General features: G+C 37.2%; 2 protein-coding genes across 8 annotated transcripts in view; both read left to right on the top strand.

Annotated features, from left to right (window-relative positions):
* The window catches only part of LOC308665430 (protocadherin gamma-C3-like), a gene marked incomplete at its 5' end in the record, with an annotated part of 208,181 nt that overhangs the window by 122,472 nt on the left and 72,589 nt on the right, over window positions 1–13,120 (top strand). The window lies entirely within an intron of this gene.
* On the top strand, window positions 3,463–5,913 carry LOC308665509 (protocadherin gamma-B5-like; the record flags this gene model as incomplete). The annotated part of the gene is made up of 1 exon (XM_081323570.1): window positions 3,463–5,913. The coding sequence occupies one exon, from the start codon at window positions 3,463–3,465 to the stop codon at window positions 5,911–5,913; it is 2,451 nt and encodes an 816-aa protein (XP_081179696.1).

Below are 13,120 nucleotides of genomic sequence, written 5' to 3'. Positions count from 1 at the left end.
CAAACAGGGTGAACTAGAAGCAATATTACACAAGGGCGGGTATGACATAGTTGGCATTACAGAAACCTGGTGGGATGAAACTCACGACTGGAATGTATTGATGGATGGATACAAATTGTTCAAAAGAAACAGAACTACAAAAAGAGGAGAGGGACTGGCATTATATGTAAGAGAATACTACATCTACAGAAATGCACATGATCAAAGATAAAAAAACCTCCAGAATCTATATGGGTCAATATAAAAGAGAAAAAAATAACATTTCCATAGGTGTATATTACAGGCCACCCAACCAATCAGAAGAAACAAATGGGCTCTTTGCCAACCTGTTAACCAGTGCTTTTTTTGTAAAACAAAAAGGTGCCGGAACTCACACATGTCATACAACCCGCCTTGCCTACCCTACAAGGTTCCATCCAAAAAAGGTGCTGGAACTCTGTTCTGAGCGTTCTGTGACAAAAAAAGCCCTGCTGTTAACAAATGTATGTAGGAAGCATACCACATTAATAATGGGAGACTTCAACTACCGAGATATCAGCTGGGGGACAAACTCTGTAGCGAGCAGGAAATCAAACAGATTCCTAACCAACCTAGCCGACAACTTTGTCATCCAAAAAGTAGAGGAGGGAACTAGAAGTAAAGCTATACTGGATCTAATTCTTACTAATAGTGAAGAAGTGATAGAGGGAGTTGAAGCTGCCGGAACTTTGGGGGAAAGTGATCACGTCATACTGGAAATCAATATAATGCAAACACAAGCAATAGAAAATAATTCAACCAATGTATCAAACTTCAAAAGAGCTGATTTTAACAAACTCAGAGGAAACCTAGGAAAGATTCCATGGATGAAAATCCTAAAGGGGAAAACAACTCCAGAAGCATGGGAAACTCTGAAAAATGCTATCATAAAAGCCCAGTCCAGCACAATACCATTGAAAAAGAAACATAAAGTCAAGAAGAAACCAGCATGGCTGCACAAAGATCTCTCAGACAAACTGAAAGACAAAAAGGACAAGTACAAAAAATGGAACGAGAGACACATAACTAAGGCTGATTATCAACAGACACCCAGAACATGCAAAGATGAAATCAGGAAACCAAAGGCTCAGAATGAAGAAAGACTTGCAGCAGAAATCAAGGATAATAAAAAACCCAGTTTTTTTCAACATAGTAATAACAGGGGAAAAGGCAAGGAAATTGTAGGTCCACTAAAGAGAGAAGATGGCAAGGAAGTAACAAGCAATAGGGAGAAAGCAGAGCTGCTTAACTCATTCTTTACATCAGTCTTCACACAAAAAGAAATTATAGCACAACATACCAAAAAAAATACTGCAAAAGACAAATTAGAAACAAAAATTAAAATAACCAAGAAAATGGTAAGAGAACACCTATCCGACCTTGATGAATATAAATCATCAGGAGCCGACAGATTACAAACCAAAGCTCTGAAGAAGCTGGCAGATGTTACCTCAGAACCATAGCACCATATCTTTTGAAAATCTTGGAGCACTGGGAGGATTGGAAAAGGGCTGATGTGGTTCCCATATTCAAGAAAGGGGGAAAAAAACAGACCTAGGAAACTACAGACCAATCATTCTAACATCAATACCTGGGATCAAAAAACAGATCTGCGAACAACTAGAAGCAAACAAAGTAGTAACTGCTAGCCAGTAAGGGTTTGTTAAAAACAGATCATGCCAAACCAATCTTATTTCATTCTTTGATAAAGTGACCAGATTAGTAGACCAGTGAAACACTGTGGACATTATATACTTAGATTTCAGCAAGGCATTTGACAAAGTAGACCACAACTTACTTCTTGGTAAGCTAAAAAAATGTTGGATAGACAGCATCACCATCAGATGGATTTGTAGCTGGCTGACAAACCATACTCAATGACAAACCATACTCAATAGCACTACATCCACAGGGAGAGACGTAAGCAGTGGGTACCACAAGGCTCCATCTTAGGCCCAGTACTCTTCAATATCTTCATCAATGACTTAGATGGGGAAATAGAAGGGGATCCCATCAAATTTGCAGATGACACTAAACTAGCAGAAATAGCCAATACCCCAGAAGACAAGCTCAGGATTCAAAATGATCTAGACAAACTGGAACAAAGGCCCCTATCCAACAAAATGAGTTTTAATGTGGAGAAAAACAAAGTTTTACATTTAGGGAGGAAAAATCAAAGATATAAGTACAGATTAGGTGAGACCTGGCTCAAAAACAGCAACTGTGAAAGGGACATTGGAGTCCTAGTGGACGATCACTTGACTATGAGCCAGCAATGTGCAACAGCAGCCAAAAAAGCTAATACAATCCTGAGTTGTATAAACAGAGGCATGGAATCAAGAACACGTGAAGTATTAGTACCTCTTTATAAAATCCTAGTAAGACCACACCTGGCATACTGCAGCCAATTTTGGTCACCATATGACAAAAAAGGATATTGAGAGCCTGGGAAAAATTCAGAGAAGAGCAACAAAGATAATCAAAGGCCTGGAGACTAAAACATATGAAGAACCGCTGCAGGACTTGAGTTTAGCTAGTCTAAAGAAAAGAAGACATGCACATGCACTTATATTTACAGAGATCAGTAGCTATATAAAATTGTTTAATAGAGTATGAGATTCTAGAATTTTAAAAGACAAATGTAGAGTTTTGTGGCATCTTAGAGATTAATTAATTTATGTTTGCCTAAGTGATTGTGGATCAGGCTCACTCCCCATTCAAATCTTCCTTCTTTCCATCTGCAGCAGATTAATACAGCTACCCCCTTTACACCTTTAAAATAATATGTTTTGGCTTTGTCAGCAAGAGAAGCTAGAACTTAACTTTTAAGATGACAGTGCTGACATTTTTTCACGAGCTTGATTTTATTAAATTTTGATAGGTCCTTTTTAAAAAAGCACAAATTCACATAATCCAAATAAATGTCATTGTTAGAATTTCATAATTCCATATAATTATGAATTCATAATTTCAAAGAAATAGAATGGAAGTTAAAATCATGATCAATGGCTTACATGAAGAAATGAATGTAGAAATAAAATAATACCTTAAAATTAAGATTCAAATATATTTTCAAAATACACATATTTCTATGAGACAAACAATCACAGTGAAATAGCATTTCTATTTTAAATTGGATAGAAAACTATTCACTGCAGTTTTCTGACTGATCCTCAGAGTGTCACTGTTGGACAATGTGGCTTTGGGAAGAAAAGCTGGTGAGCCAATGATGTTTCATTGATACCTTTTTCCCATAGCGTTGCACATAATGGGCAAACAGCAGACCACAGAAAAATACAAATCCAATATTTGAAGTCTAAACAATTTAAGGCAAGAAGGAGCTAATTTTTTATTTAAAACAATTTCCTGCTTGCACTGTGAGGAAATTTCATCTGATCACTACTATAGTTGGGGGGTGAAGGCAGAAACTCTGCAGACAGCTGGATGGATAAAAAGAACAAAGACAATGAAAGGACAGCCAGAAGGCAAGTATTGCTTCTCTTATTATTATCGTGTTCCTGCTGCACTGCTTCAGAAGAAATTGGCTTTTCAATAGCTGAAGAGATGACTAAGGGATCTGTAGTAGGGAATCTTATCAAAGATTTGGGACTGAGTATCCAAGAGCTGTCTAGGAGAAATTTGCATGCTGTCTCTGTAGATCAAATGCATTATTTCAGTATCAATGCCAAAAATGGAAACCTCTATGTGAATGACAGGATTGATAGGGAAGAACTATGTGACACATTTCTTCTTTGCCTTGTCAATATGGATGTAGTACTTGAAAACCCTCTGAATGTTTTCCATATATCAGTCACAATCCAGGATATTAATGATAATGCACCCAAATTCCTCAATGACAATATCATCTTGGAAACAGGTGAACAAACTTCGCCAGGTACAAGATTTCAGGTAGGGAAAGCAGAAGATCCAGATGTTGGCCTCAATTCTGTCCAAAATTACATACTGAGTCCAAATAAACATTTTGCACTGGAAGTTAGAGAGAGAAAAGATGGACTTAAATATGCAGAACTGGTGCTGCAGAAAGCCCTTGATCGGGAAAGCGAACAGAGCCTTCATTTGATCCTTACAGCCCTGGACGGGGGTGAACCAAGGAAAACTGGAACTGCCCATATATGGATTAATGTTACTGATGCCAATGACAATCCCCCCATTTTCACTCAAGATACATATACAGTTAATTTGAAAGAAAATGTTCCAGTTGGATCCCTTGTGCTTCAGGTGGAAGCCTCTGATAAAGATGACGGGACAAATGCCCAAATCACATATCATTTCAGCAATTTACCAGCAAGTGCAAAGGACAAATTCAGCCTCGATTCTACTAAAGGAACTGTCATTCTTAGTGCCCGACTGGATTTTGAGGAAATAAAGCAATATACAATGACAGTTGCAGCAAAAGATGGGGGCGGATTAATAGCACACTCCAATATTGAAATAAGTGTTCTGGATGAGAATGATAATCCCCCAGAGACAACTCTAACCTCCGTGTTCAGTCCAGTTCCTGAAGATTCACTTCCTGGAACTCTGATTGCTCTCATCAGTGTAAATGACAAGGATGCTGGTGATAATGGAGAGATTACTTGCTTTTTGCAAAATAATTTGCCATTTAAGATACTTCCATCATCTAAAAATTATTACAAGCTCCTGACAGACAGACCTTTGGACAGAGAAAAAGCATCTGAGTATAATATTACAATCACAGCCACTGACAAGGGAACTCCTCCATTAAGCACACACAAAACCATCTTGCTGCAGATCTCTGATATCAATGACAATGCCCCTGTTTTTGAGAAAGCGTCCTACAGCATCTACGTGCCAGAGAACAATCCTTCTGGGGCCTCCATCTTCCAGATGCAAGCCTTTGATCCGGATGTGGATCAAAACTCACACATCACATATTCAATCCTCACCAGCAACATAGAAGAACTTCCCATCTCCTCCTATATCTCCATTCATTCTGAGACCGGCACCATCTACGCCCAGCGGTCCTTTGACTATGAGCAGTTCAGGGAATTCCAGCTGCAGGTGAAGGCCCAAGATGGCGGGAGTCCCTCTCTCAGCAGCAACGTCACAGTCAGGGTGTTTATCCTGGATCGGAATGATAACAGCCCTCAAATCCTGTCCCCTTCACCAGACTCCAAGGACTCTGCCTTCTTTGAGATGGTCCCTCGTTCAGCCGAGGCAGATTATCTGGTAACAAAAGTGGTGGCCATGGATGCTGATTCTGGACACAACGCCTGGCTCTCCTACCAGCTGATCCAAGCCACAGAACCGGCCCTCTTCACTGTTGGCTCCCATACGGGTGAGATCAGGACAGCAAGAACCTTTATGGAGAGAGATGCCGTGAAACAGAGACTGGTCCTTCTGGTGAAGGATAATGGACGGCCGCCCCTCTCGGCCTCTGTCACTCTGAACCTGGTGTTTGCTGAGAACTTCCAGGAGGCCCTTCCGGAGATGAAAAGCCAGATGAACAGCTCAGAGGATCAGTCGGACCTGCAGTTCTATTTGGTGGTGGCCTTAGCTGTGATGTCATTTTTATTCCTCTTGTCAGTGATTCTGGCCATTGCCATCAAACTCCGGCAGTCAGGAAAGTCCAGTTTCTTACCATGTTTTGCTCCCGTTTCCCATTCCACAGCTGGGGTCATATTTCCACCCAATTTTCAAGATGGGACTCTGCCTTATTCCTACCAGCTTTGCCTTGCCTCAGAATCCAGAAAGAATGAATTTACCTTCCTGGCACCAAACATTCATATTGCAGAGAATATGCTTTGTGGTGAAAAAACTGAGGTCCCTCTTTCAAGCGATGGAGAAAGCAGTTTGCACCCTGAAATGGAAAATAATGAAAAGGTAACATTCTTTTTATTGCTCTTCCCATAGATTTGCTCCTTAGGAAACGAACATAATCCTACACAAACTACTCTATAAGATTTAATTTAACTCTATGTAATATGACAAACTATTTTAAAATTAATATATAAACTGAAACTCAAAATCATGTTAGATTGTTGCTATTAGAAAATATGCAATAAACATGATCAATTATCACTGTAAAAAAGGGAAAAAAACCAAGAAAATATTGATGTTCACATATATAAGTAGGTACTGCCAAGATAGCATAAAATTATATGCATAAAAAGTGTGGAACTTTTCAAGCTAACTTTGTTAACTAAACTTATTAAATCTGTTTACTATAAAATCTTATTTATTTTTTGCTACTTTGCAGTCCTTGATTATGTTTACATAAGATGTAATTTAAAAAAACAAAAGAGGAAGTAAATAAAGTGGAACACAATGTAGAATTTTTACCTTGCTAATTCTGCTGATTTTTTTTAACTATAAGGCACATATGCTTTGTACATGTCCAAAGCAGAACTTATCAAAATATTAGCAGCTATATCCTTTAGCAGTAGGTGAAAATAAAATTCTCTGGACTCCTCTTTAAACCTTTTAGTAAGTAGAATTATCCTATATCTGGCGTCAACATAAGAAGGGCAGTTTAGAAAGTTTTGTAAATAACTAGCCAAGTCATGACCCATTTTAGAGGTATTTCCTTATCTAAACAGTGAAACAGAAGGACCCTGGGTGGGCGAAAAAAAAACCCAACAAACCAATGGGAGCAAGAGCATTTTCTGATTTCCTGCTGTCTTCCTCATTGACTTTCCCTATAGGAAGTTGGCAGGGAGCGTTGAAAATAACAATCACAGACTGGCTGTCACACATGATAGTACAGCAGCATTTAAATGACCGAATTTTGCCAAATTTCAATTCCACGGGAATCATGGGTGCAGGGTTTTGGACAAATTCTGTAAATTAATGCATTGGAAGTATGCTGATTCAAAAATTATTGCCCTATGATGCACCAATTTGCCCACTTGAAGGCTACAAAGAAACAGGAGCAAGAATTTTAGTAATATATAGATTGGCCAGGGCTCCAACAGTACTTTGAACCAATGAGTGACAGAAGTCTGAGGCTTGACCCAGCTCTTTCCAGTGTTCCATATCAGCTATTCTTTCATTAAATATCAAATATTTGACATCAAATATCCAGTTGGCTTATATATTCACCCCTTGGTAATAAATGTTTGTTCACAAACTAACTGTCAGTCATCTTTATAGTTACTCATTAACAACAACAGGAGCAATCCTCTGGGGGTTTAAAGTAAGTCTGATCTAATTGTTAGTATCCTGAATCAGGTTTGGTTTTCAATATTTGGCAAGCCTGCTTACAGTTTCAGGATTACATTATATATATGTATCTGGGAATACTATTATAGCCATTGGGAAAGTTGATTGGATCTGTTATAAAATGTGAAGGTGGATTCCATACATCATTCATACTAATGATTTGGCAGAAAGCAGCATATTTTCTACTGGAGTTGATTTCCCTTCTTAATATTTATAAAATCTTGGAACGGCTGTGGAATTCTTTTGCACCTTCAAAGTGGCATAAATAACGTGAAACTTTGATTTCCTATTGCTTTGCAAAACAATTGCTAGATGTTTATACTTCAAATTTGTTTGACTGCATGGATATTAATTGTCCATAGAACATAGAATCATAGGGCTGGGAGGGACCTTGGAGGTCTTCTACTCCAAACCCCTACTCAAGGCAGGAGAGTTTATACCAGCCCAGTCAAATGGTTGTTAGTCTATTTTTGAAAACCTCCAGTGATAGAGCATCTATAACTCGGGGAGGCAAGCTATTCCACTGATTAATTGTTCTCATTGTCAGAAATTCTGCGAAGATCTTACCTGAAAAGATTATAGTATCTCAACTAAGGGGCCAGCATAACTGTTTTTTAATCTTTAAAAAATGTTTAATTTATCTCACAGAAATAAATGGATTTCCCTTGTTCTCATTTGGCTTTCATAAATCCTTTTTTCCCTACACTAATTATCATTGAAGTCTTGCTGCAGGAGAAAGTGAGGCACCAAACATAGACCAAAAAACATACCATAAGCGGAATGTGAAACAATTAATTAAAGACACGAAGAGGAAAGATGTAATTAAAACAAATAAAATAAAATAGACAAAAAATGAAACTTTTTGTTTCAAAATTTGCTGTTGTAATCAGTTGCCTCACATTTCCGAGTGAATATGTTTGGGGTATGTACAGTTCCAAACCAAAGTACCTCTCTGTATTCAACTGGACTGATCCAATTTCTGTGTTTTATGAGGATTAGAGTCAAAATTACATGGGAATCCATTTTTAAATGATAATGATATGACTAGTGTGCCACTGATTTCATGGAATGAAGCAAATCCTTTTATTATCAGTCTGAATCAATGAAAGTTATAGACCATAATCTGCCACCATGGTGCAGCACTGATTGATAGATACATGTTTTTTGACTTCTCAGTCTAGGCTGGAGAGGTTCCATTCTTAAGGGAGGATGAGTGACAGGATTTTGAAAAGCTTGGTAATGTTTTACTTAAACCTTCATAAAGCAGTTAATTGAGTTAAATCCATATGCTATATTTTAGGGTATGGGGGAAAAATAACTGATATTTTCTCCTTACAGTATATTGTTTGGCTAAAAATAAACTGCTTGACTACATTAAAAATAAACGTGACTGCTTTCTAGAATAGATCTTGGATGTAATTCTCTAGCTATCATTGCCATATTATAGTCCTTTGTGTATAATTGGAGATAAATACTTTTGTGGAACATTATTTAAAGAATTACAATAACACTATTTCATTATTACATATTGTTAGAATAATTGCAAATCAATATTAAAGTTGGCATGGACAAGCTGAAATCTTGGGATGCATGTGCACTCGGACCTTGGAGCACAACTCCTGATGAAAATTGGTAGATTTGTCCAGAATTATCATTTAAAGTAGAGATTATTGCTATAGATACTATTTTAGAACAATAGTTCTTAATATTTCACATTTTATACTTAGCAGAATGTAAATCTCACTAGATTCTGTTGAGTTTTCTTATCATCAGACTTTTAGCAATGGTCCACGATTCTTGTTGCACATGTTTGCCAGAAAAATAGAATAGAATAGAATAGAATAGAATAGAATAGAATAGAATAGAATAGAATAGAATAGAATAGAATAGAATAGAATAGAATAGAATAGAATAGAATAGAATAGAATAGAATAGAATAGAATTTGCTTGAATAAATTGAAAAATATAGAATAGAAAACCTTAAAAAGCATAGAAGGAAGAGCCACTGGGTCCTGATAGTTTGGAAAAGAGAGAAAATATTGGATATATGAAAACACTACAGTTCCTGCAGCAATATATATATGAAAAACACTAAGAAACAAGCAGATGGAGGACTGCAGACTGATAGTGAAACCAGAGGGCTAATCAAGTGACTCTTGCCAAGTGTGACACATTTGTGGTATGCAAATGGGAAAGCCACAATAGAGTTGAGGAGCGCATGAGCACATTTCACCTAGACTGTTTCTGCATACTACTAGTACAGGGGTAGGCGACCTTGGCTCTTTTATAACTCGTGGACTTCAACTCCCAGAATTCCTGAGCATGGCTGGCTCAGGAATTCTGGGAGTTGAAGTCCACGAGTCATAAAAGAGCCAAGGTTGCCTACCCCTGTACAAGTAGATCTCTGTGGCTCCAGCTGTGTGGACAGAAAACCACATCATAGAGGAGAGCTTGATGGAATGATATATATTAAACCTTGAGAAAAGATGGGTGATAGATAAAATTGTAGAGCTCTTCAATATATGAGGGGCTAGTTAAAATCTTAGAATCATAGGGCTTGGAGGTCTTCTAATTCATCCACTGCCTATGGCGGGAAACCTTACAGTATATTATCCTGGACAAATGGTTGTCCAATTTTTTCTTGAAAAGCCCCAGCGATGGAGCACTCACAACTCCGGAAGGCAAGCTATTCCATTGGTTACTTGTCCTCACTGTCAGGAGGTTTCTCTGTAATTCCAGGTTGGATCTCTCTAATCAACTTCCACCCATTGCTTCTTGTCCTAACCTTGGGAGCTTTGGAGAATAAGTTGACTCCCACCTCTCTGTGGCAGCCCATCATGTAGTGGAAGACAGTTATCATGTCACTCCTAATTAGCAATAGCAATTGCACTTAGACAAATACTGCTTCATAGTGCTTTACAGTACTTTCTAAGCATTTTACAAACTCAGCATATTGTCCCCAACAATCTGGATCCTCATTTTACTGACCTCAGAAGGATGGAAGGCTGAGTCAGTGTTGAGCCAGTGAGATTGAAGTCCTGGCAGTGAACTGAATTAGCCTGCAATACTCCATTCTAACCACTGTGCCACCACGGCTCCTAATTCTTCTAGACCAGGGGTAGGCAACCTCGGCTCTTTTATGACTCATGGACTTCAACTCCCAGAATTCCTGAGTCAGCATAGCTGACTCAGGAATTCTGGGAGTTGAAGTCCATGAGTCATAAAAGAGCCGAGGTTGCCTATCCCTGTTCTAGACATACCTAGTTCCCTTAACCTTTCCTCATACATTTATCATACAGACCCTTATCTTGTTAGTTGCTCTTCTCTAAGGTCTCAGAATCTTTTTTTTTATCATAGTGACTAGAATTGGAAGCAGTATTCCAAGAGTGGCATCACTAGTGCAGTATAAAGTGGTCCTATCACTTTTTGTGATCTTGATGCTATCCGTCTGTTCATGCAGTTACTACTGTCGAGCCAGGTACTGCCTGTTCTATAGCCGTGCATCTGAATTTTCCTGGCTAGGTGCAGGATCTTACTTTTCACACCACTGATTTGCATCTTGTTAAGTAGGCCTCAATGCTCAAGTCTGCCCAGATCCTTCTGAATTTTGAGTCTATCCTGCAAAGTGTTAGCAATTTGGTATCATCTGCAAATTTGATGAGGCTTTTATCTAGAATATTTATGACGCTGGTGAAGAGCACTGGGCCCAAGACAGAACGTTGAGGTACCTCACTGCATGTTTCCCTCCATGTACATGTAGTTTCGTTGAGAACTACATGCTGAGTGTGGTTCATCAGCCAACTGTAAATCCATCTGGTGATGGTACTGTCTATCCCACATTATTCTATTTTACCAGCTAATAAATAAAAATAAAGATTTATTTTATATAAAATAAATAATAATAATAATAATAATAATTACCTGTAATACCATAAAACAGACATGTCAAACTCGCGATGTCACATGACATCGCACAACGTATTGGGACGGTTTTGCCATTGCCGGCAATGGGGTGTGCGCGGCTTCCACGTGATGTGTCCGACCCGCGGGCCAGCAGTTTGACACCCCTGCCATAAAACATTAACATCTGCCTACCCCAGGTCCTTGGAAAAGATTTGATAGGTGGATAAATATGCAAAATCAAGTTTGAACATCTGGCTGACTGAGCGATGAACCAAAATAAAATTTTCTTCATAAAAAAAATCTATAGCCCAGAGAGCATTTTATTGAATAACATTCTTAATTTACTGGAAGCCAGATTATGGTTGATTCTTTTTCCTGATGGTATGATAGTATGAAAGTGAAAATAAATTGTGAGCCTCTCTCCAAAGGATATGTTCAAACAAAGTTTAGATAGCCACTTGTTGCAGATGCTTTAAATTTAGCTTAGTCACCTTTCCATTCTATTATTCTATGCTTTTATTATTATATTATGGTAAAATTTATTTTAAAGAAAAAGCGTTTTTGCCATCCCCTTGTTCCAGATTGTAACCTATGATAAATATGAAAGCACAGACCCAAAGATGCTTTTTCACGAGGCAACTGGACTTTCTTGTTTTTCTTTGAAGACATTTCACTTCTCATCCAAGAAGCTTCTTTTTTTAAAAAAACAAGTTTTATTAATTTTTTAATTTTACATCCAGATATTTATGAAGCAATACGGTGGTTGGGTAGTTAGAAGTAAACAATAGCAAATAACAAAATCATTTGTAAATAGCTCAAGTTACATCAACAAGGATTCCCTCTCTGATTCCCTTAGTTATGATAACATAATCAGATTAATCAAATTAATACATTTCTAATTGTGACTCAATCAATTAGAACAATTTTCAATATATTTTCACTTATACATATCCATGTCCTGTTTTTGAATTTTACCTAATTGCGATAGAATATTTCAAAGTAGCCTGTAATATATAGAAGAAAACTTAATTTTCAGGTTTCCCCCATTTCATTATATAGTAATTATCCTGTCTAAAATACATACATTGTTCATTTCAATGCATTCTTATTTTATACAAGTATATTCTGTTTATCATCTTAACAGTTCACCAGTTATTGAAAAAATATCTTTTGTTGTATCCTTCCAGATTCTGTAATATAAATCAATTCTAATAGCTAACTTTCTTTTCCCTTAGAAGTCAAGAAGTTAAATATAAAATCAGTTTACATCTTTTAAAAGTTCCCCTTAGCCCATTAAGAGAAATTTTAATCTATATCATTACAACAAATATATTCTATTTATCATCTTAATAGCTCATCAATTATTAAAATAATGTTTTTATAATATTCCAAATTCTATAATATAATTCAAAGTTATGTTCTGATAACTAATTTTGCTTCCCCTTAAAAATCTAAAATCTAAGTATAGAATCAGTTTATATCTTTTAAAGATTCCCCTTAGCCCATTAAAGGAAATTTTAAGCTTTATCATTACAAGTCCCAACAGAAAGACAAATCTAATCTTTTAAAACTAACTCTTGCCTTCTTTTTGTGCCAATCAGGCTTCCATATCGGTGCCTTTAGATTCTCAAATGTGTCTCCCTTTCTTCCAACACACATTGTTTGACTCCAGGGAGACCATCCAATTGTCAGTTTTGCAAAGCCCTTTGTAATCATTAAGATGTTGCTCTAATAGATCAATTCTCGATGTTTGGTAAGGTATAGTTCTCATTAGTTCAGTCTGGTCTTTTTCTTCTTCCAATTCCATCTGGCTTAGATAAGAGAGGATGACCAATGTTATAGTTATTATTTGGTTGGCTAGGTTCTCAGCATACTGTATTTGAAAGCCTTTGGTATCTTCTGTCTTAGTGTTGCTTTCTTTGGCTTCTATTTTTCTTTTTTATTGAATTGTAGGTTTTATAGTTAAAGTCGAGATTTGAGCATCAAGGTTCTCAAT

Source organism: Vipera berus, assembly GCF_964194415.1.
Source record: "Vipera berus genome assembly, chromosome: 3".
NCBI classification, from domain to species: domain Eukaryota; kingdom Metazoa; phylum Chordata; class Lepidosauria; order Squamata; family Viperidae; genus Vipera; species Vipera berus.
The sequence above is the reverse complement of the archived record's forward strand: the minus strand, read 5'-3'. Positions and strand labels throughout refer to the sequence as shown.